Genomic DNA, 27,918 nt, shown 5'->3' with positions numbered 1-27,918 from the left:
GCTGATTCACAATGGAATTCATACAAATATTGTCTCACCCCCTACACCACTAAAGTTTGTCCACCTTCCCATCAAGCTAATTTGAACTACAATAGTTTATGTATAATCTAAAATGAAGAAGTTACAAGTTCCTCGAACCAAGTAATGGTAGAACCCACCCATTTGACTTTAATTCTTCATATTTGGTTAATTTCCTCAGTTGTCAATTTCTCCCTTGATTGTATTTTTCGCACAACAACTTTACACATTGACAAGATTTTGTTGTCAAATAACATTTCATCTGTTCTCATGTGTGGAAAGGACACATAGGCTTTTTCTTCCATCTGTGTACAGATTGATATATTACAGTCATCTACGAAGTACAGTTATGATGTTTGCAACATATGTTTCAAGAATACTGTTTAGTAAAAACCAAAAGGTCAAAAAAAATAGAGTGTAGCCGCGCGGCTATACTGTAATTATAAAGAAAATTAAAAAAATAAACTTACCTTACAGCCAAGCATATGAACATTAAATTCGGCCACTATATAATATTTCAATATATATTATTTTTATTTAATAATATGTAAAAATTGTGTGCATAATATGTGATCATTTTGTGTGTATTGTTGACAATTTTGCAAAAACACGTGTATTAAAGGAGAGAAGAGAGGGGGTGGGTGTGGTGGTGGTGGTGGGGGGTTGGGGTTACATGAGATGGCGTGTCATCGCCAAGATCCAAAATCCCCTTTCATAAACTAATATATAATAAAAATAATAATCTCAAAATTCAATTTCCAAAACAAATCTTTTCCATATAACATAAATATATATAATAAAATAACACCCATACTTTCTTTTTGCAAGCCATATTAAAACTATAATTAAGAAAAACACCAAAACTAAATAAGCCCATTCGATTTTATTAATATTCAAAACACTATTCATATACTTAGGAAAGACAAAAGTAATTTACTTATCATAACAAAATGGATAATAACTTTAATTATGGTTCTCTAATATAATTTGTAATATATATTTTTCTAGTTATGATCTTTGGTTGTTGGGATTTGCATAATTATTATATTATGTATGAATAATTAAATATTGGATATGGATTTGGTAGTAAAATTCATTACCTTACTTCTGCTCTCCTCTCTCGCTCTCTATCACTGATATGGATTTGGTATACTGTAAGACTTTCGTCTCTGTCTTATCCTTTTTGGTTTACAAAGTCTTTCTTGCATTTGACAATAATTGACTATTTTTCTTACGATTGTTATCCTTGAACTGTTCTATACTATTTGATCAGCTTCACATAGCTCTCTTTGTGCTACATAATTATTCCAGCTATTCATATGATTATTCTCTAACCAAATTGTACAATTTAAATCAGTGAATAAATTCATCTGCATTTTGAAAAAATATCCTACTGCTGCTTTTTTCTCTTGTACACATCACCCACTCTTCTGTCATTACCCTCAATCATATTGTTCATGAAGGCAGTGAATGCTCCCTCAAATTTGGGTTGTCAGTGACTCATTGTACATTTTATTTAATTATAACTTCCCCCAAGTTGTGCAGTTGATTCCTTCTTTTTCTTGCTCTGATTACGTGCTATTGCATATAGCATGCATACAACCCAGATGAGGATTATGCAGAGGTGGAGTCCAGATTGCGTGCGCATTTGGAATCTTTCCTAGAAACTGCAAGATCATTCAATACATTAAGGTTTGACCTGCTCTTTCCTTTCGTATACACTGCCTTTTGACAATCTGCTATCCCTTCTTTTCTATTCTTTTCCTGTTTGCTGTAGCAAATTAAAAGATTTTGGCATACTTGTTACTGATAATGTATATCTAAAGAGGAAAAGTGATGCGCTTGTGATACATGAACTTGTCTTAAAAGAAAAAGAAAAAGAATGGTATCTTTGCCTTCACCATAATGATTGAAATTTATGCTTTTGGGTGGATTCCTTTTTCACATATCCGTCTTGGTTGGCAAATGAGATAGTTTTTATGCTTCTGTTCCAGCTCCTTGCTAATTGAAAATTCACTTTTTAGTTACTACAGTTGGATTGTTGACATTTATTTGACGCGCATGAGTCCGTAATACCTTTTTGTTAGTTGTTTTGGTGTGTGCCAATCGCTTGAGCCGTTGGATGTGAAATTTTACTGTTGAGATTGCCTAAAATGAATCTGAGTCGTTGATTATCCAATATGTTGAAATATTTCAACCAAAAAAAGAAAAAAAAAACATAACAAAACACACCAAAAATAGCCGTTGCTTTTCAATAAACTAGAGGGAATCTTCATTCCCACTTGCCAGCAACACAGCCCACGTGATGGGCTTCTCACATCATGTAATAAAAAAATATTTATTAAAGCAGAATTGGCCCCCACAGATTTATCAGTCCAGGCAGAATTCTTGGTGGAATTCCAGTCCAATTTTGAGGCATCTCACATTTTCACCTCCCAAAATACATGGGTTAGAGATGGTTTTTGGAGGCTAAACTCAAAATTTGAGTTTCCACCCCAAGGGTTGGAGATGGTCTTAGAGGCATACAAGATGCTTTTAAAGGTATCCCATTGCTGATTAAATTATTTATCTGTTCGTTTTCATAGTACATTATGAGGATTATTAGACTAATACTGATGCGTAGTTAACTTATTTACCTGTTGTGTTGGAGGAGGAAAAAGTGAAGGAAAGTGGGGGTGGGTTGAAAATAATTTTCTTTTCGCCCCACACCTCACTATGTTGAGGGTTTAATCCAATTCCTTAAGGATAAGGAAGGGAAGGAGAGAACAGCTACTAAGAGTTATAAGAGCCATAGCACAGAAAGCTAAAAGGAGCCGGGGTCTACTACTTTGAGTCTTTGCGAGTTCATCCCAAACAAAGCGAACCCCTTCCGGGTCTTGGTCGGGAAGATGCGGATAAAACGCCAATAGCCTGATGTTAGCTTCTACGGAATAAGCCTTAAAGAAGAGAGCTATCAACGCTGGAGGGATGAAGGTGGAGAACCAAAACCTGAGCTTGGGCCAAATACAACCCCTTTTGATTAGTACTCCCCCAGTGAAAGAAATTCTCTATAGAATTGAAATGCTCCGGGTTTGGATGGAACTGACCGGGAGTTTAGGAGAGATGGGGAGACCCAGCTGCCGATCAGGCGGGATAAGCTTGTGTTTTGAAGTAGGAGGGAGGAAATAGAAAGAAAGTGGGCGAGGTACATTTCTCTTGAGCTGGAAAAAGCATTCCCCTCGAGGCAGGGACAGATTTATGAATTTAAAATGGAATGAGCTGGATTTATCTTACAATAAAATTTGACGGCACAAGTGAATTTAATTAATAACAAAAAATAATACACCTAGTCAGTGCTAAAATGTGATAAGTCTCATAAATGAAAATTAGGCGTGGCAATAGATAGAGAAAAAATGGGAATGAAGAGGCCATTTTATTTCTGAGTTTAGATCGAGAGAAATGGGAAGGAAGAAAATTGGCAGAGCTAGGCTTTTGTCTTTTGAGTTGTGATTTTTTTTCTCCCCTTATTTCCTTTTATAAACATCCATTATGACACCCGTTTCTGATTTTTCCTGCGTTCCTCAAGCTCCACACCCGTAATTTCCGCTCCCTATTTTCCACACTGAGCTCCACGACAATGTCTTAATAATAATAATTTTTGAATACCTGTGGGGTGACCCTTGCCTAACCCCAAAATCCCTAATATTGGATTATCACGACCATGAAAATAGTCATTGAAGTTCACCTTACTGAAGAGTCCCCACCCAAATCACATTAGGGATAGCTAGTTGCCCTAGCTCGGATAAAAATGTAAACGTATCAAATCCAAATAGGCCGTAAGTGGAACTGTGATCATAGTATAACAGCCCATAAACCCAATTCTGGCCCTTAGTACCAGGACCAACGTTTGGAGGAACACAAAGTGGGTGATCATCAGGCATGGGCCGGGACGTGGTTATCTCCTCATGTTGAAGTTAGGCATTGACAATTCGAAGCACGACTTGCATCTTTGAGTGCTTCTATAGTGAGTGGAAAGTTATAAGGGGTTTTTTTGAGGGGTATGTAAGAGCCGTTGGATTTCATCCAACGGTGAGTTTTTAAAAGAGGGTGCATGTAGAACCGGGTTGAAATCTGACCCGTTTGGAAACCCAACTTCAGCTGAAGATTTTTCCCTCTCTGTGAAAAACTCAAGAACACAATCCTCTCTTTTTTAATGTAATGCAAATCCACAATTAGAAAGATCCAAAGCTCCCAAACTCTATAATCGCTCCATTGTCATCAGCTCCTTGGGAGGCCTGCGATCTATGGTATCCTCGGTATGATGATTAATGGCTTTTACCTAGCTATTGCCCTGTTTTGATTCTATGATTGAAGTGAAAACCCCTTCTCTTTTTCGTTCAGCAGAAGAGATTCCAGATGAAAGCAAAGTAGCATATCTCTTTTTCGTGCTGCTGCAGTTGTTCCTAGGATTTTGGTAGAGATGGAGTCTCCACTACGAAAGAATCCTCTCTAATGTCCACCACATTCTTTGAAGCTGACTGAGTTCGGAACTCCCGATTGACTTTGAGAGGTAAGTTCACTCTTGCTGGATTGATTTTGTTGGGTTTGATTTGTTTTTTGTGAGGGTGAGAAATTTGTCATTTGTGGCATCAATAATGCGTCATTTGCTCTGCTATCAATAATGCGTCATTTGACTTTGAGAGGTAAGTTCACTCTTGCTGGATTGATTTTGCTGGGTTTGATTTGTTTTTTGTGAGGGTGAGAAATTTGTCATTTGTGGCATCAATAATGCGTCATTTGCTCTGCTATCAATAATGCGTCATTTCCTTATGAATATTCAATATACTTAGTTGATTATTTTTGTTTGGAGGGGGATTGGAAATTTATGAAATGTAGGTAAAAGATCCTAAACTTAGGCTTAATGGCATTAGAAGTAAGCATTTGGAGAGGATATTGGGTGAAGTTCTGTAATTGCTGGTTTGAATTACATTTGAGTTCTTAGTTGAACATGTTGGTTCTAATGTTATTTTTTCCAGATTATTTCACAAGAGATGACGTAACTATTATTAAATTTTGCTTGTGTTTTGTGTAATCAGAATCCAACAAGCTAGGCTATGCGTGTATTGTGTCAATTTGGGCAATGTTTTGTGTAAGTGGAATGCATTGATAAGTTGTGATGCAGTAATGATTGATTAATGAATTAACATTTGCTATGCAGTAATATAGAACTAGATCAATAATATACGTGGATAAAATGTCTGGGGGCTCAGAGAGTGATGACTCTGTAACAGCTAATTGGAGGGTTTACATTCCTGAAGTAAGAAATGAGGAAACACCAGCAGTTGGGATGAAGTTCGACTCGCTTGACCTCGTTTATAATTTCTATAATAGATATGCATTCTTGGCTGGCTTTGGTATTCGACTTCATTCCAGCTTTTGGGGGAAAAATAAGAAAGAGATTCTGAGAAAAGAATTTGTATGTTGCAAACAAGGTGTATACCGGAATGATGAAACTCGGGAGAGAAAAAGACAGCGGGGAATAAGTAGATGCAATTGCAAAGCTAAGATTGTGGTTGTGAAGACACATGAGAGCAAGAAGTATACCTTCTCTCTTTTTGCAGAGGGACACAATCATAAGATGACACCCTCAGGAAGAATGCATTTACTGAGATCACACCGTCGTATTTCAGATTCTACAAAAGTACTTACAAAACAGTTGGGTTCGGTTAATATTCCCATTAATCAGAAGGTAAGTATTTTCGAGGTGCAATCCGGAGGAATGGATAAAATCGGTTTTATCAAAAAGGATATGTACAATCTTGAATGTAGTGTGAATGGGAAGCTGAGGAACCACGATGTTGAACTAGTGACCGAGTATTTTATGGCTGAACAGAAAAAAAATGAGGCTTTTTATTTCAAGATTGAGGGAGATGGCGATAACAGGTTTAGTCGATGTTTTTGGGCAGATGCAACTTCTAGACGGGCGTACGGGTTTTATGGAGATGTTGTTGTATTCGATACCACATTCAACACGAATAGATACGACTTGACATTTGCACCAATGTTGGGAGTTAATAACCATGGTCAAACAATTGTCCTAGCATGCGCATTTTTGAGCAAGGAAACGACTGAGTCGTTTATTTGGATGTTTGAGAAGTTTAAGAAAGCCATGCCAGGTGGCGAACCTAAAACGATCATCACAGATCAAGATGCGGCAATGAGCAGAGCGATTTCAATAGCCTTCCCGACTACATTTCATCGACTTTGCATATGGCACATCACATCAAAGTTCTCTGTTAAGTTACCACATTCTGCTTATAAGGAGTATTGGGGTGAATTCCAGAAAGCCATATGGGATACTGACAATAAGGATGAGTTTGATGCAAAATGGAATATTGTGGTTACAAAGGCTGGTTTGACTGACCATCCATGGCTAAGTTCAATGTTTGATTTAAGGGAATCTTGGGTTCCAGCCTACGCACGACACTTTTTTGCCGCTGGAATGTCAAGCAGCCAAAGAGCTGAATGTTCTCATGGTTTCTTCAAGCAATACATATCAAGGAAAAATTCGTTGATGGATTTCATAATAAGATTTGAGAGGGCACTTTCTCATCAACGTCAAAAAGAGTTAGTTGCTGATCACGTAGATGCATTTGAAGTGGCTCAATGTATTCTACCGATGTCATTGAACAAACAAATGGCTACCTTGTACACAAGGACAATGTTTCAAAAGTTTGAGCAAGAACTAATACAAAGTACAGCATGTTTCCTAGAGCTGAAAACAGAGGATGCTTCTAAAGTTGTCTTTAATGTGAGCGAAAGGAAAAATTGGGAAACAAGAGTGGCAGAAGTCGTATATGTCAAAGATTCTGACCACGCATCGTGTAGCTGCAAAAGATTTGAATTTGTTGGAATTATTTGCAAGCACATCCTAGCATTGTTCAGAAGGGACCAGATTGAATATATGCCCGATAAATACATTTTGAAGAGGTGGAAGAAAACTGCGAAATTTGGATTGGTGTCAGATGCAAATGGCAACGAAATTAAAGACTCTGCAGATCCTGGTCTTTTAATAAAGCGGAGTACAATGTCCCGACTTGCTTCAGATGTGGTTGAGGATGCATTAATGTGTGAAGAAGGATGTGAGCTACTGTCAGAGACTCTAAAAAGTTTGCAGGTGAAGTTGAAGTTGTTGAAGGATGGACCAAGTAATAACGAAGTTGGAGGGTCCAGCTCTCAAACACAATATATGAAAGACCCTAAGAGAGTAAGGTGCAATGGAGGGTCGAAACGAGTAACGGGAGCAAAGGAAAAGGCAATGAAGCGAGGGATTAGACACTGTCGGGAGTGTGGACACATTGGTCATGATAGAAGACAATGCCCAAGAAATTTGAACACACCGTAAGATGTTAACACTATTTATAATAAGACCTAAAATTTGAATAGGTAAAGTTCTTATGTGCTTCTGTTTGATGTTTATGCAGGACATCACCGTCGAACAATGACGAATCAACTCCAATAGATCTTAGTGACCCATTATTTGACGAATTTTACAGGATGCACGGACCAACTCAATGATTTAGGTTTCTATTATACGAAGCCCGGTTATTATGAAGACTAATGATCAGGTGAAGTTTTCTAGATGCAGTTTTATTATTATTATTTTTTTGTTCATGTCCACCGATGAGCTCTGACTATGTCCATTGATAATTGAAATGAAAATTTGCTTGGTTTCATTCTTGCATGAAATTTGGACACATGTTAATTTTACGTCTTCTCCCTATTTAGAAATTTTCATAGACATTAGATAAAGCATCAAATTTTGATTTATGTGAAGAAGCAATGACTTTTACCTTGTAAAATGGGTAGTTTATGGTGAATTATGTTTGAATAGAGATTTATTGATTATATGACAGGCTAATGCAGCATTTCCAGCACCACTATTGTTTCCATTACGATAATGATTTCCAAGACGCATCATTTGTAGCAGCACCCACTTTTTGCGAATGTTATGTTCTAATGTTTTACTGGTGATTAAGATCTGAGCTGGACTGGTTATTAGGTGCACGATTTTGCAAACATTCGTAGCTGAAGGATACTTGAAGCACTTTGTTGGAACAGAAAGATTAGAAAGCAACGTGTAAAAAAGTACATTGCAGCTAATCACATTTCGAATGGTTGGGTAATATGAAAGGGTACACTAACATTTGAACTACTCATAATTCCACACACAAAAGAAAATTTGATTGCAAAGCATTTTATGTGCTCCCTCTTAGCAATACCACGATCTCCCCAATAAACTGAACAACGGTAGCCACAATCACTAGGTCGTATTGGTCAGCTTCTTCTTAGCAGGTCTCGCATGCTTATGGTCACTCATGTCCCCAGTGATTTAGACAAAATACATATTCAGCAATATTTGGAATTTTATTATATATACATAAACCATAAACCATTCACTACACAATGTATAGCACATGGCATTTTACTTATGACTCACGTGTCATGATAATGGGGCTTTACTGATTACCAACGTGCTGTGATATTGACTGCTTATTGAATAATATTTCCATAGTTGCAAAATATAATGTTAGACAGAAGGAACACATGATGACTTGCAAGACATAGTCCCAATAATTATATATGAAGCAAATGAAACTGATATTTGTATTATTTTATATTAGATAATGACATTAAGGGAATATAGTTCTAATTTGTGCAATACCACGCTCACCCCCAACCAACAGAACAGTTGTAGCCGCAATCACTTAGTCGTATCGGTCGGCTTCTTCCGAGCAGCTTTGACGTGCTTATGCTCATTCATGTCACCACCATCGTCTAGTATCTCTCTCACAGCATCAGGGGACACATAGTCCCAATTATAACTTGTATGAGTAGTTGCCGCGAATGCTCGGAATTTTTCGAATCCTTCGTTGAATACCAACTCCAGTTCACTGTGGTGCTCTTCGCATCGCATATGGTTCATCAAACAACCTTTAATTTCATCATTCATTACTGCATCCAACTCCTCAGCTTTCAACTTCCTTTTATGACTCAGCTTCAAGTACTTGTTCTTTTGGGAGAACGCTTTGTTCACTCTAATGTTAAGATCAGCCAAAATGGCCTCGTCTTCAACACATTTCTCGTGCCATGAATTGATCAGTCTGGAATTATAATCCAGCTTGGTACTGACTGCATCTATTGCCTCTAATGGATCATCGGAGTCCCCCTCACTCCCAAATGATGTTGAAAATGGAAGGGGTCGGCGAGTACAACGTGGAAACGGAACCTGCGACTCCAATTTTTCATCTTCGATTGTGTTGTTGGCGCCTGAAGAGGTTGACATACTTGAATAATCCTATTTGTTTTGGAGGATGAGGATTGCAGATGCAATTTCGTTTGAGAAATGGAACATAGCTTTATAGACCAACATACCAAAGCTTGCGTGTAGTCAACATATCTACTTTATTTCAATTTTAAAAAAAGAGGTGTCAGGTTTTGCTTTTCAAGCATGTCAACCTCACACTCTCCTTACACCACTGTTAGTGGTTGAAAGAAACTCAATGGAAATGACATCTAGTTAGTGAACCCAACCAAACTAAACAAACTAGTTAGGATTAAACTTAGATTGTATGAGACCTTTTTTCATTTATACATTGTCAACCAAATGTTTTTTTTGGCGGGAACCCTTTTTTATTGGTATTACTATCACCCCCTTCATAAAAATTCTCCCTCCACAAAAAACTCACTCCTCCACCGAATCTGTCTCCATCTACTGACACTCTCTCCTCCACAGAAACTCTCTCCCCCCATTGAATGGATTTACTAACCAAGTTTGATGTGAGCGTAATAAACACCCCTCCAAACAAAGACCGCCTTCGAAACGCAAGTGAGTCACCAGACAAGCAATGTCACTTTCCTAGACAGAATGACCATTTTGTTGGAAGTTTTGAGTCTGAAAGAGTTCTTGCTTTCTGGAAGGAGAGGCATCTTCAACTTGGTGATGAAATCCAAAGGGCAAGGGTACGTTTGGAATTTGTTGAAGGCCAAATTGAAGATGACAAAAGGCAGGCCAATCTGGATAGGGCGAAGTTGCAGCGCATGAAGCGTAGACACAAACGACTTCGGAGTGTAGCTGTTCAAAAATACAAGAACTCATCTAATGCAAAGGAGTCAAAGAAGCGTGTGATGCAAGCTGGATTCGACTACTTCCGGTCCTATGCAAAACTCGTCGTACCCGGGTTTGATTGGTCATCTATTACCGTTTCCGACGTTAACAAATATACTCAGCAAGGGAAGTAACCATTTTGGTTATCGTGTTTGAGTAGAGGCAAATCAGAGGAACTGGAATTTTCGTTAAGCTCTGCTTCAAACCTATTTTGATGCTTACTACTATAGAATATTTCAACCTTCATATTTTCATGTCTTTAATTACGATAACACGATGCAAAGTGCGCATCTACTTCAGTCATATGTTGCTGCCATGTCCATTTTTTTGTGATCACGTATCAGATTTGGACATGGTTGCATCATATGCAATGTTGCCTTTATGTATTATATGTTAGGGTAAGGTTTATGGAAAAGCATGTGTGACTGGTTTTGTGACAAAGTTATGGCATTATTTTGTACCAGTTATATATTGTTTTTTGTACTGGTTCATCTCCTACTATTGCTTTATTTCTTTATATTATATGTTTATGCGATTGGACATGATAGAAAATATATTACTGATTCCCAATGCGGCGTCAGAAGGACAACTTATTGAATACCGCCGACGTGTTGAAAACTCTAGGTGCAGGTGCATATGGACAACTTATTGACTATCTCTGACGTCCTCAAAGCTCTAGGCGCATGCGCAGTTCCAATTATGGCTTCGAAGTAGTGGTGCATTTATTATATATGTACATTATTATAACCAAAACAGATAATTTTACATCCTTATATATGAAAGGAAACTAATTCTTGTATTAGTACAAATTATATAACGAATATTAAGGAAATATACTTGTTAAAGTGAACAACATATATAGTTAGGGTTAAGAGGAAAGTGAGTTATGTAAATCATTTTTGAATTTTTAATTGCGAAATGGATGATCTATGGGTTCCCCTCGTTTTATAACGTGACACGGAGGCCGGAGTATTTTTCGGGGCATTTTTAGGATTTTTCTACTATTTATTGCATTTTTTCAAAGATTTTTGCACTAAAAAAGCCAAAATAATTGCCAAATGGACACCTGGCGCGATCTCAGCCCGATCTCAGCCCCTCACCTTTCACCCTTGACAAGTGTGCGTCAGTCAACATGGCCACATCCTTACCTTTTACCCTAAATTATTATTTTATGACTTTTTCTTAGAAAATTCATAACTAAATACACAAAAATCACAATAATGATCCGAAAATTGCTACGACCTCATTGACACTCCATCTCCCTTGCTGAATTCCCCGATTAGTGGTTACGCATTTTAAAAAATAATTCCGAACATTAACGGGAGATGCTTGTTGAAGTAGGTTATTGAAGTTAAAGTGAACAACGTATATAATTAGGGTTAAGAGGAAAGTGAGTTATGTCAATCATTTTTGAATTTTTAATTGCGAAATGGATGATCTATGGGTTCCCCTCGTTTTATAACGTGACACGGAGGCCGGAGTATTTTTCGGGGCATTTTTAGGATTTTTCTACTATTTATTGCATTTTTTCAAAGATTTTTGCACTAAAAAAGCCAAAATAATTGCCAAATGGACACCTGGCGTGATATCAGCCCCTCACCTTTCACCCCTTGACAAGTGTGCGTCACAACATGGCCACATCCTTACCTTTTACCCTAAATTATTATTTTATGACTTTTTCTTAGAAAATTCATAACTAAATACACAAAAATCACAATAATGTTCCGAAAATTGCTACGACCTCATTGAGACTTCATCTTCCTCCTGAATTCCCTGTTTCATGGTTACGCTACATTAGTATTTTATTATTATTTATCCAAAATTATTTTTATTATTATTGTTATATTACTTGTTAGCTTGTACATTTGTTAATTATATTTACTCCAAATTTTTATTTTTATTTTTATTTTCCGTGTGAATAGACCATTTCTGGTGCTAATCAGTTTCTCTCTTCTTCAATTTGTTAATGTTTTTCCTTTTTTAGGTTTAAGGGATGTTTTCAAACATAAAATGGAAATATACAAGCCATCCATTCTACAACATCAGGAAATAATTATTCAAAGTCTTTCACTGTTCAAGTTTTGCTTAAGAAACGTGTAACCCAATCATTTGGGATATGCTAAGTGAAAAAATGTCATTCCCAATAACCGGTGAAAAGACACATACTCACTTCATGCATGCGTTTTCGTTTACCAAATATTAAGATTGCAGTTGTGCAAAATATAGAGTAGTAGATTATGCTTGTATTAAAAATTATAAAATTTAAAAACAAAAACAAAAAACCTGAGACTCGTTTGAGTTCCCGAATTAGCCTTAAATTATGTTTCTAGATTTTCTTCTTGCGTGTAGGACTACAAGCACTAGGAGCCCAAATTCCAAAGCCGAGAGCCCATTTGGATAGTGAAGGGGGAGAAAGAGAAGCGTGAGAAGAAACCAATTTAGTCCTGAATAATTTAGTAGGTGTGCATCTTGTGACCAATTTTGACAGCAATGTACTGAAATTGACTTCAAGAAATAACCACTTAAAAAAAATTAAGCATCTCAAAATTTATAGTAAATTAGGAAAAGCACTATACAAAAACATTTAGAGAGGTAATGGAAAAAAAAGCCCTCAGCTAGCCCCTTAGTGTGTTATAGCATTTCTCCATTCAAAAGTACAAGAAGGTGTTTTCTACATATTGTGCTCCAATGGTTTTTCTAAAATAAAAAATTAATTATTTTTTTGTGTTTCAAATGTAATGTAAATTTGGCCAAAAAATAAATTGTAAAGTTAAAAGGACTTATATGTGAAAAGCCCAAAAATTTAATTGAGGGACATATGTAACACCCCGACTCCGTTTATTTTCCTAATTTAATTTAATTAAAGGAAAATATTAATTTACTCTTGGGTTAAGGGTAATTTTGGTCACTTTCGTATCCGGGAAGATTTTGGGACCGTGAGTGGTGTGGTTGCGTAGGTGGTACTGAGACGAAACCGTAGACAAAGTGGTAGGCCTGAATCGGAGATTTAACGAAGTTTTGGCGATCGAAACTTGTTCGGTGGCGAACAGTAATTATTTCGAGGTAAGTTTGGGGTAAAATCTGATTTTTTCATTTTTACCCCTCACTTTCTCTCTCTCTCTCGCCTTCCCTTCCTTGCGATTTTCCCCTCCCGTCATCGGATCGGAAACCTCATCACACCGCCACCTCCGACCACCCCGTCCGACGAGACCGGTTCCGCTCGAACCGCAGCCTCTCCCTCTCTCTTCCCGCCAGACAGCCCGGAACCGCAATCCGCGGAAAATGCGAAACGTGGCGGAATTGACTGGAACTTCCAGCCGCTCGATCTCTCTCCTCCACCACCATTTCCGACGGGCAAGGTGAGGTTTCTCATCCTTTTCGTGTTCTAGCTGGCTGTGGGATAGGTTTTGATAGATTTGCAGGTTAAATTCACGAATTTGAAACTTAGGTTTTGGCCGGTTTTCAATTTGAAATTCCAGCCACTTGCCGTCCGAATTGGACGTTGCCGTAGTTGAAAAAGTTGCTCCATTCTTCGAGTAGTATCTAGGATTGGAAGGGTGAGCGTTGGTGTGGAGATTTTCCGTCGCCGGAAATTTCTCTACACACCCACGCGCTGCCGGCGCGTGGGCAAGGTGGGTGAAGTTGTTTTTCATCCTGATGAGATCCTTAGGATGTCACGAGTGCGTAGGATTTCGCGGATCTCAATTTGGATATCGTTTGACTATCGAACGGATTTCGCATATTGTGCGTTATCCGAGTTCGATAAGTTCTAACCGTTGGATCGTTTCCAAATTGAAGTATGTTGATTTAGGTACTCTTAGAAACCTGTAGGATTTCGCGGATCGTGAATCGGAGCCCCGGATGTTCCGATTCAATAATTTGAAGTTTGGGGAATCGCGATTACCGTGCGATCGGGAAGCGAATTCCAAACCTGTAACCGGACCTTAGGATATTCCTTTGGACGTGAGCGCACCGGGAACTTGGGGATTTAAGTATTTCCTTTCGTGAATTTCCGTTTTGGAAGTACGTGATGTTAATCAAGGATTTGTATCTTGGAATAGGTACTTCGGTTGATCACTCGCAGCAGGCGGGACCCTCACGGGGCCGGGCAGCTTGGGATTACTTGTGAGTGGACTTTGTTTTAAGCATATGCATGGTTTTTATTGATGAAATTTTTGTGCATATATTTTAAATGGTGACTTTGATTTAATAAGCATTTGGTTGATGGATTTGAATATGTTTATATATCTTGGCTATATACTTTGAGTATAGACATATATATTTGAGTATGATGAATATGTTGATATGGATTTTGGGATGGCTATCTATATTGTCTATGTATAGAGTATGAGAGGTTGTTGTGGTGAGAGTGTGGAAAGATATGAGTTGGATGGATGGTTGTGAGATGTATGAGTATGGTAGGTGAGTACCATTCCCTAGTTACTAGGCTTCCCACACACGTCGTTGGCAGTGCCGGTGGGGTGGGAAGACCATGAGATTTCGGTCTCACACATGTCGTTGGCGTGCCGGTGTGTGAGACACTTTCCATACGTGTCGTTGGCGTGCCGGCGTATGGGAAAAGTATGTATGTTGCTTGAGTATCATCACACACGTCGTTGGCAGTGCGGTGGGGTGATGATACTGTCTGCGCGCGTAGGACTTGATATGAGATTTGTGAGCTACACGTATCGTTGGCAGCGCCGGCGTGTGAGCTATGGAGTTCCGTCCCCCGGTTGGACTACTCATCCCTGAACGCGGGTTAGTGTTCGGAAATCCTGCGTACCAGTTAACAATCCCCCGATTGGATTGTCTCCCCGGTACATTAGTATGGAGTGAAGCAGTATATATTATATTAAAGTCCTAGCTATATATCTATATTTATATATGGGTATTTACGGGTTGATGAGAGTTGCATATATTTGGGAATGAGTGGTGGATTTGAGTTGTGGAGTTGTTTTGGACTTTGGGATTTTGTGTTTGAGTTTTGGTTTCTGAATTGTGAAATTGCATGCTAGAGCATTATTTTTACATGGTGGGGTTATTATGTTGATTTAAAGTGAAACTTTATTTCTGTTCACTCACATATTTCTGTTTTGCGCCCCCCAGACAGTAATTGCTTTTGGAGGCATTCGAGCAAGTCACGAGCTCCGAACTTGTCGTCCGTTGTTAGGGTCTGTATAAATTCTTTCTACTCTACTGTTTGTTGTAAACAAATTCTGTAGACGCTCTGTTATCGCCCATGTTAGGCTACTACTTGAGGCCGGAGGCCATTTTGTGTTGGATTGTTGTATGTTAAAAGCATGCTGGCAGTTGGGATTTATTTTGATGTAAATTATGCAGGTTGTTTAATGTTGGTTTGGGCATTTTACAGGGGAGACTCTGCCAAAATTTTGGTAGGATGTCTTGGATTTTTAGTAAATGGGCCCGGCATCGTGTGATGTCGGCACCGGATCCGCCTGGTTTCAGAAATTCGGGACGGGTCCTGTCAACATAAGTGAGATTCAATTATTATTTATCCATTTTCTTACTATTGTCCACATGTTGTAGGCGAAAATTTTCAAAATCAACATCAGAAAGAAAAATTTGTTGCTTTTGAAATTTTTCGCATATGTGGACAATACTTCAAAAAATAGAGAATAATACTTGGATCTCTTTCAACTTTGAAAAGAGAAATATTATTAGAATCTTCTTTAAATTATATTTGTACTTTTATTATTAAGGTGTTCAAGTTTTGTCATTTAAAAATTCTATAAAATAAAATAAAAATTAAACTCCCTCATCCAAACTGTGTAAAGAAATTTCAACTCCAAAATTAGTTAAATTTACAAGAGATTTATCTGTATTTCTTAAAGACTTGTAAAGTTTCAAATCATACAAAGAAATTGAATATTAAAAAAAAGTCTAAGAAACAACCATCCAAGTGCAGTTTCAGTTTATTTATTATCTTATTCAGTCAAGTACTGAATCATATCATTCTCCTCATAATATATACAGTAACACTCAACTGCTAACTAATTATTGAGTTAATAGAACACTAACTATAGGTTTCGCCGAAATTATGAACTTAATTTCGCATCATTTTTTTTTTTTCTTTTTTGGCACCTCTTCACATGAACTAGGAGAATAATCATTGGCCAACTTCCCTATTTGAAAGAAATGAAAGTTGTGCCAATTGATTGATGCAGACTATACAGAAGTGGAAAAAAAAAACCCAAGAAACTAAACACTGAAAAGGAAGTGCAAGAAGCAAACAAAACCATCATAACTAAAAAGTAAACAGATTGGAATCAAAATGAGCACCAAGTCAATATGAAAAAGATTGATAGAAAGTAACTCATAACCATTTCAATTTTAATTTTAATTTTTTATTTTTTGTGCAAAGTAGAAACAGACTTTATTTATATACTAATATACATCATATAAATCTTTGATTGTCAATTTTTTGTGTTCACTGTCCATGGTACACGAAAACACCGTTCATTGTCTCATTCAATTATCATAATAACATTGTGCATTATTATTATTATTATTATTATTTATTATTTTTTTTTTTTTTTGGTAAGACATAAGAAATTATTGGAAATCCTGCTGAGGACTTTTGTTAGTCTTGCACAATGCCAAGAAAAAGAAAGCGGATTGGTTGGCAAAATAGTCTATTCGAGGATGACTAAAATATTCATATATATTGGCAAGACTATATCTATATATTTTTGTCATTATTCACGATTATAACAGTTTTATATTTAAATTTATTAAATAATTTTAACACTGTTTTTTAGTATTAACAATACTTTAAAAATATTGTTTACCAAATATGGAGCTGTTTTATTTTACAGCTAATTATTTTCAAAGCACAGCAGAAACAACTTTTTAAAAAGTAACAGCAATTCCAAACTAGCCTTTAATCCAATGGCTTTTATTAAATAGGACCTCACATAACCTTATTTTTAAATCCTTAAGTGAGCGGGATTGTTTTATTCAATACAACTTATATCTTATTAATTTTTCATCCAAATTCTTTTGAAAAATTGGGTGATAATTGGAAAATGCGTTCGCACTTTCATCACTAATTGGAAGTGTCTAAAGATAAGGGACATTTTAGAAAAAGCGAAAGGAGAGAAAAAAAATTTAAAAGAAGCAAAAATGGATAAAAATGCCCTTATTTATTTTTAGATTTCCTACTAATCTAATACATTTGCATGTCTTTGATTTGAAAGTTAAGTGGTTTTTTTGTCTTTTTTGAAAAAGTTTTGGCTTTTTCCAAAAGTGAAAATTTTTTTATATCTAAAACCTAAAAAACATTAAAGGGGGTAATGTGGTCCAGTCTAATTTAAGTAGCTGACACTGTGTCATGTCGTTATTGACTCATATATATCAATCAGATTCAGAGCACATGCTGGTCAAGTGTGAATGTAGAGAAAAACAGAACATTATAAGTTAGGGAAGAAAAAAAAAAATCTTAAATATATGTTGACTGCAGACCTAGGTCTTGGTCTTCTTTCTACTTATTTAATATTCAATAATATTTAATCGTTGATATGATGATCCCTGTATTTTAGCCCGTAGGGCAGGTTGAAGGTCAGTAGCGCCCCTCGACTTTTCATTACAAGACCATAAGTCACCTTTTGAAAGTATGGATTTTAAAGTAATTTTATTTAAATTGATATATTCATTATATATAGTTTGGTAATTAACTAATTCACTGTCTAAGAGCATCTCTTAAAGAGATATCAAATGCAAAATGTTAGATTTGAATTTGATGGCTTACGTGACAATTTGACATTTTGGAAAAATATTGTACTCCACCCAAAACGCCAAATATCATATTATTTTATTGTATTTTTAAAAGGAAATGGGCTCATATAATGCATAAAGTTTTAAAATAAAATAAATGATAGTGGGGGTCCAAGACTAAAAAATATTAAAGTAATATTTGACATCAAGCTTTTGATATGTTATTTTTGACATATCTCTTTCAACCTTTCAATCTATGTAGGATTTGACTATTCGGTTGGAGCAATTTTAACTTTCAAATGATAATAAAAAGTTTTTGGAAACTTTTCACTTAAACCTCATTAGCAAAGCATGATAGGAAAATAGAAATTAATTTAAAATTTTCTGAAATTACCTGTAGGATTACTAAAAATGCCTAAAGTGGGGTGTATAGGTCAATTTAAAATTATAATCAATAAATAAAAATAAACTTCAGAAACAGGATTGATATGGCTTTTCAATCCTGAAACAAATCCACTATAGAACGATGATTACAATAAGTACTCACACACTTATCCTAGGCACATTCTAGATAATATTTATCGACTTATTCGTAACTCAACTTCTATCACGGCATGATCTTTCGACACTACTTATGTTGAACACTGGTAAGGATTGCTTCAAGCTTGCTGGAGAAAAACCACCACTACGATCTTGGTGCCCTCAACCGTATGAGTCATTGAACATGCAAATGAATGCAATATGAATAATGAAAGTATTCGATAAATCACCAAGTAAATACGGAATACTTGATGATTTATCTCAAAGATATGCACAATAACTTTTCATAGGAATTCTTATTCTCAAAACAAATATATCAAAGCTTGTGTAAAAACCAAGAAGAGTCACGCCATGTCTTTATATAGACATGCTCTTTTTGCAAAAGAAACTACATAAAGCCAAGAGATCCATATCATATTCGATTCTCTAAAAAATCTTATTCAATTTCGTCAGCCCATGCAAACTTCCAATCCCATTAGTTTATACAAGGAAACCATATTAATCAATGAAACCAATTTGGGTATTAAAAGAATACAAATTTATAAATAAACCCAATCCTAGACATGTATTTATAAAAAAAAACCCAAGCACTATTTAAACATAGAAACACACCCAAAATTAACCCCAAAGTCAACTTTTTGGGTGTGTTTATAAATGAGTTTTGAGTGTGTGTAATGATGGGTTTTGAGTGTGTTTATATGTTTAAATAGTGCTTCGGTTTTTTTATAATTTCAACACCCATTTTGGGTGTTTTAGTGAAACTCAACATGCTCTCTAAGTCAAATATGAAATATATGTATATATATATATTTTTACTTAAACCAAAATAAGGTCCAACTAGGAAAATGATCTCAAGAGATAAAATCTAATCCTATTAAAAATAAGACTAATATAAAAGCACTTGAGTGAAAATAATTCCAACTAGAAATCATATAACGAATGCATGATTATGTCATGATTTACCTGAAATCAAGTTCCTCATATCGATCAAGTCATACTTCGAAAATATGGGATTAAATGTGTTGCGCCAAAACTTCCAATAAAAGATATTCACACACTAATTCTCAACATATGCTAGAGTCTAGGAAATGTCAATACAATTTTCATATTATTAATCTCCCCCTTTGGTATTTCCTAGACAAAACACCTATTACAAACTCAAAAGAAATTGCATGGGATTTAACAAATGAAATCCTACTCTAAACTTGAAGCTCTGAATCCCTACACATTATGAAACAACAAAACCAGTGAAGCATGTGGGAGAAGAAATGTAATTCAAAGCAAAATTACAACATCACTCCCCCTTACTTCTACAACACAATCTCTCTCCCTTTTTATCATAATTTCACACAGTCATATCTCCCCCCTTTTTGTCAGGAAATCTAAAGAGCAAGGAAAGAACATAAAGGATCGCGCGCGCGCACACACACACACACACACAGATATATATATATATATATATATATATACTGAGTATAGAGCAAAAAAAGAGAGAGAATGAAAGTGAGAAGAGAGTGAAGATGTGATTGGAGTATAGAACAACTTTATTTATATATTGATATACATATAAATATTTTATTGTCAATTTATTGTGTCTACTGTCCATGGTACACGTAAACACCCTTTATTGTCTCATTCAATTCCTGACTTTTAGTTAAATTCTGAGTTATTTTCCCTCATCCAAACGAAGGGTCAAGGTCTTTGGTCTTGCACAATGCCAAGAAAAAGAAAACGGATTGGTTGGCAAAACAGTTTATTCGTGGATGATTAAAATATTCATATGTGAAAAATTGATATATTTAGTCTATCATTGGAATTGTTTTTGCGGATAGGTTGGCAAAACTATCCATATATTTTGGTCATTATTCACAGTTACAACAGTTTTATATTAAAATTTACCAAATGATTTTGACACTGCTTTTTGTACTAACAACACTTCAAAAATATTGTTTACCAGCTAATTATTTTTAAAGCACAGTAGCAACAATTTTTTTAGGGACATTTTGGAAAAAGCAAAAGGAGAGAAAAATTTTAAAAGAAGCAAAAATGGACAAAAATGCCCTTATTTATTTTTAGATTTCCTAAGGAATCCAATACATTTGCATGTCTTTGATTTGAAAGTTGAGTGGTTTTTTTGTCTTTTTTGAAAAAAATTTGGCTTTTTCCAAAAGTGAAATTTTTTTTATGTGTAAAACCTAAAAAACCTATTTTGTTTATTTATAAAAGCAACAGTAATTCCAAACTGGCCCTTAATCCAATGGCCTTTATTAAATAGGACCTCAGAAGACCTTATTTTCAGATCCTTAAGTGAGTGGGACTGTTTTATTAAATAACTTATATTTTATTAAATTTTCATCTAAATTCTTTTGAAAAATTGGGTGATAAAATAGAAAATGCGTTCAAACTTTCATCACTAATTGAAAATGAGTCTAAAGATAATGTGGTCCAGTCTAATTTAAGCAGCAGATACTGTGTCACATTGTTATTGACTCATATATATCAATCAGATTCAGAGCACATGCTGGTCAAGTGTGAATGTAGAAAAAACAGAACAATATAGTTAGGAAAAAATAAAAACCTTAAATATATGTTGACTGCAGACCCAAGTCTTGGTCTTCCTTCTACTTATTTAATATTCAATAATATTTAATCGACTTTTCATTAGAAGACTATAAGTCACCTGTTGAAAATATTGATTTGATAGGAAAATAGAAATTAATTTATAATTTTCTATTATCATGTCATACTAATGATTGTGAAAGCTTCCCGGTGTGCTTAAGAAAATTCCCCTTCTTCTTTCTAACTCTGACAAACAAAAATTATTAAATACGATATATATGGATAATGTGACCCTCTGTGCTTAAGAAAATTCTCCTTCTTCTTTCTAGCTCAACTGTTGATATTTTGATTGCTGCTTGGTTTAATAAAATATGATCAATATTTTAAGATGACAAGCAACATATAAAACATATTATTAGTCTTTATTTTGTAACTTAAACGTGCTACATATTTAAAATCTCCAAAAACCCTCTCTCCCAAAAAACCTTCCTAGAGCCGTTTTCACTTTGAGGGGGGAGGAGGCCCTTGTTCTTCCTCTCCTCTCCTCTCTTTCTCTTCCTCCCTCTCCTCTCCAGAGACAAATGGTTTTCTCTCATAGGCGATTGTCATTTGTTCTGATTTTCCTCTAACCATCATAGGCGATTGCGTCTCAGCGTTGGATCTCTACTTGCGTTTTGACGTCGGATCTCTACCACCATCTTTTTTGCGGTTTCTTTATGTTCGGAATAAGTCACAGAGACTCTGTAGGTTCTCTGTGAGTTTTTACCTCTCCTTTTGTGAGAGCTTTTCACATCTCCTTTTGTGAGAGCTTTTTATCTCTCCTTTGTGAAAGTTTTATTTGTATTGTTATGGCTTTATTTTTTCAAGCTTTGTCTATTTTTGATTATTTTGAGTTTGCAATCTTAGTTGGGATGTCTATGCTAGAGTTTATTCGATCCTGTGTAATCGTTAGTAGAGGCGCACCAGATTGTCTTAATTTTGTTGTTCGACCGCTCCGTTATTGTAATTGCCCTTTGTGGCTAGTTTGTTTTGGCCCCTTGTGGCTAATGGCTTTTTTGGCTGAATTATGAATGCAATCCTAGAATTTCTCAACAAAAAAAAACTTGCTACATATTTTCATAACTTTGTACACATTTCAAACGATTTTAAAACCCGCAGTAACGCACGGGCACCTTTGCTAGTATGTACTATTGCCTTACTGCTTTCTTCAAGTCAACACATTCAATTTCAACTCTGGTGCCATTGTTCTTCAGCATACACTTCTTGCCTCCTGCTTCACATTTTGTGCAATTTGGTGTAGACCATCTCAAAACACTAAGAGATCTGTCTAAATTTGAAACTGGACCTGATAAAACATTATGCATCTTTGTGCAAGGCTGGAGGTTATCAATTTCGTAGTCATCATAAATGGCATAGATTTGATTGCCAAGGTTGCTGAGGCAGGGGCCATTTAGAACGCCATTTAGAACCCGATCATTATATGGCCGTCTTTCAAGAACAGCAGAACAATTGAATAAGGTAATGTTCATGGATTCTTTTGAAAAGTGGAAAGGAAAGATTGACATGTTGAGGATTTCTGAAACTTTTACCAGCAGGCAATTATCTGGGTCGTAAAAAGAGATTTGCTGATGCTCATAATCTATGCTTTTAACACAGAGTTTGACTAGAATTGGCAGCTCAAGAACCGTCTGATGTCTCTCATTGCAAGACACAGCAAACCCACGGTAGCCACAGTGATCTGGTTGCCTATCTTTGAGGCGGAAAGGGAAATGGATAGGCGGGCCTTTATCCCCACACTTCAATTCTTTGCAGGTATTTTGTGTTTCTCCAAGAACTTTGGAGAAAGCCATTAACAAAATGCAACAGGAAGAGATGAGTACTTGCTGCATTTCTGAGGTGTATGCCCATGGAAATCTTCTAAGCATAAAAAAAAAGGGTCGTATCTGTGTCTGATATATTTGGATGGATTGTTTGGCCAATAAATCTGACCGTTTTTCAACTGACCAATCAAGTTACGGTGCTATATAATATGACAGTTCTAAATCTTATTGGAATGGCTTTGTTAATTATTATTCCCTATTTACTGCTATTCACACCTCCTCCCCATTTGCTATGAGAAATTGTTGTATGGTACTGGAATATGGTTACATAATATTATAATTCGTTCATGTGTTACAATTGATATGGTTGATATTAATCAATAAACATTCACTTATATCATAACATGTGAACGAGGTACATTACGTGATTGTACTCTAATACCACACTATAATTACTTGTCCTTTTGCATCCCTACTTTATTATTTAATAACACTAATAGATGGACTGCACTATCGCATTCTATGAATGGGTGCCCCATACCCATTCACTTGGGTTCTATAAGATCGTTCATTCTTTTGACATGTGGGGGAAAAAAATTTGAAAGAAAAAATGTGGAATAAGTCACTTTGACCAAATCAAAACCAAGTTGAAGCAACTAATTCCACATTTTGACTTGAAAAATAGTGGAACATTTAACTTCAAAACGTTTTCTTTACGGCGAAGTCCCCATTTAAGATCCAAATAATTGAATTCTGACTTGAAAAGTAGGGAAGCACATAACTTCAAAAAGTTTTCTTTACGGCGAAGTTCCCATTTAAGATCCAAATAATTGAATTCTGACTTGAAAAGTAGTGAAGCACATAACTTCAAAAAGTTTTCTTTACGGCGAAGTCCCCATTTGAGATCCAAATAATTGAAGCAATTTATTCCACATTTTGACTTGAAAAGTAGTTGAGCACTTAACTTCAAAACATTTTCTTTACGGCGAAGTCCCCATTTAAGATCCAAATAATTGAAGCAATTTATTCCACATTTTGACTTGAAAAGTAGTGAAGCACTTAATTTCAAAACGTTTTCTTTACGGCAAAGTCCCCATTTAAGATCCAAATAATTGAATAAAGCTTCAGAGAAAATATCGTCTTCTTTTAATGCCGGTCTTCATAGCTTGCTCTCTCAACGCTGTTTTGACTTGTATTAACTATATGTTGACTGCATACCCAGGCCTTGGTCTTCTTTCTACTTATTTAGTATTCAATAATATTTAATCGTTGATTAAAAATTGATCGAATGATGTGATGGTTTATTTCTTTTCTCTTTCTTTAAACATAAAGCGTTCCTCGACTTTTCATTACAAGACCATAAGTCACCTTTTGAAAATATTGATTTTAAAGTAGTTTTTAAAAAAAAATTGATATATTCATTATATATAGTTTGGTAATTAACTAATTCGCGGCGAAGCATCTCTAAGAAAAACGTCAAATGCAAAATGTTAAATTTGAATTTGATGGCTTATGTGACAATTTAACATTTTGACAAACAAAAATCCTTACATTTGATGAAAAAAGGGCTTTGATGAATAAAGGACTTCAACAATTTCTGTTGTAGTGCAAGAAATTATCGATGGAATTGAATTAAAAATCATTACAGTTGAAAATAATAAGATGAACTGAAAATATTATAGAAAACCAGCTCGAATCACTAATTAATACAGAGCAAATAGTGACATTGTTATGGAAAATGTAAAGCAACTGAATGAATTATGGTTGAGGAATGTCCTTCTCTAACCGAATGATTGCAGCTAAAGGTACGGAATCATAGTTGGGAAATGATTCATCAACTGGAAATCTTACTAACGCGGGGTTTGCGAAACGATCTACAATGTAATCTAGAATCTGAGTGGCCTAAATAAGGCTTGAAATCTCCAAAATCTATGAAATCTGGATTGATATTTTTGTTAGAAATTCAGATTCAAACACTTAGCATATACTACAATTTGACTCAAGACAAATTCAAGCCCAAACACTTAGCATATACTACGATATTCAACACCATATGTTATTTAATATTACAGTGCATGATCTCATATCAAATCATGGTGACTGGTAGAACTCTGGAGGTACGCAAATGTCCATTTGCCTTGCAGACAGTATAGTTGTATTCATTCAATTCGAAGTAGAGCAGAAAGGATTGGGTGGTATGGTTAGATTGTCACCTTCTCTTTCTAACATTTGAACTACAACTTTCATTGGAGGACGATCTATTGGGTGCCATTGGACGCACCATAGACCCACAATGGCAAGTTTCTTTGCAAGTTTAGCATCTCCTTCATCCTCAATATGGATCCGTAGGTCGTCTCCTTGTTCTAAAAGGTTATAAATCCATTCCGGGAAGTAGACTTCGCCGGTGGAGTCCTCCATGAGCGAAAAGTTTTTTCTGCCACCAACCATTTCCAGCAACAACGTCCCGAAACTGTAGACATCTGACTTGTAGGACACGCTACCAAAGTTCCTAGAGAACACTTCGGGTGCAATGTAGCCCATGGTCCCCCTGACGGTTGTCATGGATATTGCGCTTTGATCCTTTGCGCATAACTTGGCTAGACCAAAATCGGAAACTTTCGGAGTGAAATTCTGGTCCAGCAAAATGTTATGGGGTTTGATGTCGAAATGGAGGATTCGGTGGTCACACCCTTGGTGAAGATACTCAATTCCTTTGGCAATACCTAAAGCAATATCTTGCAACTTATCCCAACCAAGGAAAGAATTTTTATTATCTGCTGATGATAAAAAGTTTTGTAATGAGCCATTTGGTAAGAATTCATACACAAGAGCTCGTATAAACCCATCAGCACAAAAGCCAACCAAGCGAACCACATTGACATGGTGCACGCGACCCATTGTTCCCATTTCATTTGTAAAATCTTCTCCATTATTTTCATTTGAATTGTTGAGGATTTTCACAGCAACAAGCAATTCAGAGGAAAGCTTCCCTTTAAAAACTGTTCCATAGGCCCCTTGCCCCAACTTGTCCTTGAATTGATTTGTTATCCTCTTAATATCAGCATAGGAATATCTGCTTGGCTTCTGAGCTATGTAATCTTCCAAAAATCTTTCAATTCTCAACTGATTTGTTTTCTCTGTTTTGTTGGAGGTATAGGCATGGTAGATGATGAGAGCCCCCACTGCTATAAGAGCCACAGAAACAGTGCAAACTGCAGATAGAGATGACAAAAATTAACCTAATTATATTTGATTCAGATTTATACATCAACACAAGTATTTTAATTTATGGACAACTCACCTGATATCTTTATGCGTGTCCCTCTACGGCTACTATCTGTAAAAGTTGTTATTTAAGCTAATAAGTACTTTTGCTATGAAATCGATAAAATTCCGAGTCCTGACTAATCAGATCGAATTTGAATGACTGAAAATAAATAATATTTGCTCTCAAAGTACTGCAACAAAGCCAAGTTTAGTTAAATGATACCTTCAGGGAAATCTAAACATTCGCTTTCTGCAGTCTGAACATGTGCAAGACTATATTCACTAATCTTTGATCTACATGCCTTGCCCATCTCTTCGCAATGTCGGCATGATGGTTTGGACCAATGCAACTTCATTGGAAGGGATGATATGTCTGGAATTGATGTATAGTCATGCAGTTTGGTACAAGACTCTAGGGGCAGCCTATCAACAGAACATTGAGTGTTGACAGCATATATACCGTTTTCAGGATTGTCAAGGTCGGAAGGGCTCAATTGCATCATACAAAAGCGTGTGTATACTTTCGTTTCCCTTGTATATGAACAGCTAAATAGGGTATAATTATAGTAATTGTGTCCGGGTACAAATTGTAAGGGAGAAGAAGATAAACTGAAGTTAAAAATATTTCCCCGTGGGATATCATTGTGGTAATCCATTTCAATCTCCTGAGATGTGTACTTAATCTTTTCAACGTAGAAGTTGCTAGATGAAGATGGCATCTCGAGCAGAGTCTGGTTGTCGTTAGTGCATGATAGATCAAAGCCATGGTAACCGCAATGAATTGACTGCTTACCTTTAAGTCGAAATGGGAATCGGATGGCTGGGCCGTCCGGTTTACATCTTGCTTCTCTGCAAATTTCAAGGCCTACTCCGCCATGGACTGCATAGACATCTACTACTATGAGCAACCAGCATAAGAAATTGATCAGAAGCATTATTCTAACAAAAAAATGGCTTGCAGCATTCCGATCTCTTGCTAAGTTATTAATTGATTGTAGACGACAGATATGGATAAGATTTAAGCATTAATATCATCTACGCAGATATGTGGCATGATTGGTTTTATGATGGATGAGTCTCCAGCATAGTGGCCGACAATGGGACGTGTAATCCCTGCAGATTCAGAGCACATGCTGGTCAAGTGTGAATGTAGAAAAAACAGAACTATATAAGTTAGGAAAAAAAAAACGTTAAATATATGTTGACTGCAGACCCAGGTCTTGGTCTTCTTTTTACTTATTAATATTCAATAATATTTAATCTACTTGGTAAAAATGGATCGAATGATATGATGGTTTCTTTCTTTTTTCTTTCTTTAAACACTAGCCCCGTGTGCTTGGTTTTCTTTTCTTTTTTTTCTTTTTTTTAGAATTAAGAAAATATAATGTGCGTAGTTATGTTTCATAAAAGTAGAATTTATTATCTGATTTTGTTTTTTATTTTAATTTTTTTAATATAAAAAAATGAATTTACTATATTATCCTTAATTAATTAATAATTTCAATTCTTAATGTTTGAATTTACCAAGGATATTTTCTGGTATTTTAAATGTTTCACCATTCTCTGCCTTTTGCTTTATATATATAGATAAAGCGTTCCCCGACTTTTCATTACAAGACCATAAGTCATCTTTTGAAAATATTGATTTGATAGGAAAATATATATATTCACTATATATAGTTTGGTAATTAACTAATTCGCCGCCTAAGAGCTTCTCTAAGGGAGATGTCAAATGCAAAATGTTAAATTTGAATTTGATGGTTTATGTGGCAATTTGACATTTTGGAAAAAATTAAACTCCACCCAAAAATGCCAATTATATTTTTAAAAGCA

At 35.8% G+C, this 27,918-nt stretch overlaps 3 protein-coding genes and 1 long non-coding RNA gene across 6 annotated transcripts in view; 3 read left to right on the top strand and 1 right to left on the bottom strand.

Annotated features, from left to right (window-relative positions):
* Nucleotides 1–27,918, top strand: part of LOC103331335 (LEAF RUST 10 DISEASE-RESISTANCE LOCUS RECEPTOR-LIKE PROTEIN KINASE-like 2.1) — a 38,375-nt gene that overhangs the window by 3,957 nt on the left and 6,500 nt on the right. The window lies entirely within an intron of this gene.
* On the top strand, nucleotides 5,252–7,934 carry LOC103330969 (protein FAR1-RELATED SEQUENCE 5-like). 2 transcript variants are annotated; one of them, XR_016126638.1, is made up of 3 exons: nucleotides 5,252–7,398; nucleotides 7,482–7,625; nucleotides 7,914–7,934. XR_016126638.1 is itself a non-coding variant. In XM_089051558.1 (2 exons), exons 1-2 carry the CDS (start codon nucleotides 5,252–5,254, stop codon nucleotides 7,573–7,575), a joined length of 2,241 nt encoding a protein of 746 aa, XP_088907684.1. In that variant the 3' UTR covers nucleotides 7,576–7,733. The 2 variants fall into 2 exon arrangements, 1 of the variants encoding a protein (XP_088907684.1); XM_089051558.1 differs by lacking the exon at nucleotides 7,914–7,934 and having other exon boundaries at nucleotides 7,482–7,733.
* LOC148917079 (uncharacterized) lies at nucleotides 21,336–23,077 on the top strand. Of its 2 annotated transcripts, XR_016126642.1 has the most exons (3): nucleotides 21,383–21,752; nucleotides 22,374–22,516; nucleotides 22,655–23,077. It is a non-coding gene; the product is annotated as an uncharacterized LOC148917079 (long non-coding RNA). The 2 variants fall into 2 exon arrangements; XR_016126641.1 differs by having other exon boundaries at nucleotides 21,336–22,516.
* On the bottom strand, nucleotides 24,738–27,155 carry LOC103331336 (rust resistance kinase Lr10-like). The gene is made up of 3 exons (XM_008233951.3): nucleotides 26,309–27,155; nucleotides 26,120–26,155; nucleotides 24,738–26,030 (listed from the first exon to the last, which is right to left on the bottom strand). Exons 1-3 carry the CDS (start codon nucleotides 27,018–27,020, stop codon nucleotides 24,982–24,984), a joined length of 1,797 nt encoding a protein of 598 aa, XP_008232173.2. The 5' UTR covers nucleotides 27,021–27,155; the 3' UTR covers nucleotides 24,738–24,981.

This window comes from Prunus mume, linkage group LG5, assembly GCF_029339155.1.
Source record: "Prunus mume cultivar Tortuosa linkage group LG5, ASM2933915v1, whole genome shotgun sequence".
In the NCBI taxonomy this organism is placed as follows: Eukaryota; Viridiplantae; Streptophyta; class Magnoliopsida; order Rosales; family Rosaceae; genus Prunus; species Prunus mume.
The sequence above is the reverse complement of the archived record's forward strand: the minus strand, read 5'-3'. Positions and strand labels throughout refer to the sequence as shown.

Excerpts from the sequence above, each read along its gene's own strand:
- LOC103331336 (XM_008233951.3), bottom strand. The coding sequence starts at position 27,020 with ATGCTTCTGATCAATTTCTTATGCTGGTTGCTCATAGTAGTAGATGTC. Across the intron at positions 26,156-26,308 it reads ATGTTTAGATTTCCCTGAAG|ATAGTAGCCGTAGAGGGACA; the intron begins GTATCATTTAAC and ends CAACTTTTACAG. Across the intron at positions 26,031-26,119 it reads GACACGCATAAAGATATCAG|TTTGCACTGTTTCTGTGGCT; the intron begins GTGAGTTGTCCA and ends CTCTATCTGCAG.
- LOC103330969 (XM_089051558.1), top strand. The coding sequence starts at position 5,252 with ATGTCTGGGGGCTCAGAGAGTGATGACTCTGTAACAGCTAATTGGAGG. Across the intron at positions 7,399-7,481 it reads CCAAGAAATTTGAACACACC|GACATCACCGTCGAACAATG; the intron begins GTAAGATGTTAA and ends ATGTTTATGCAG.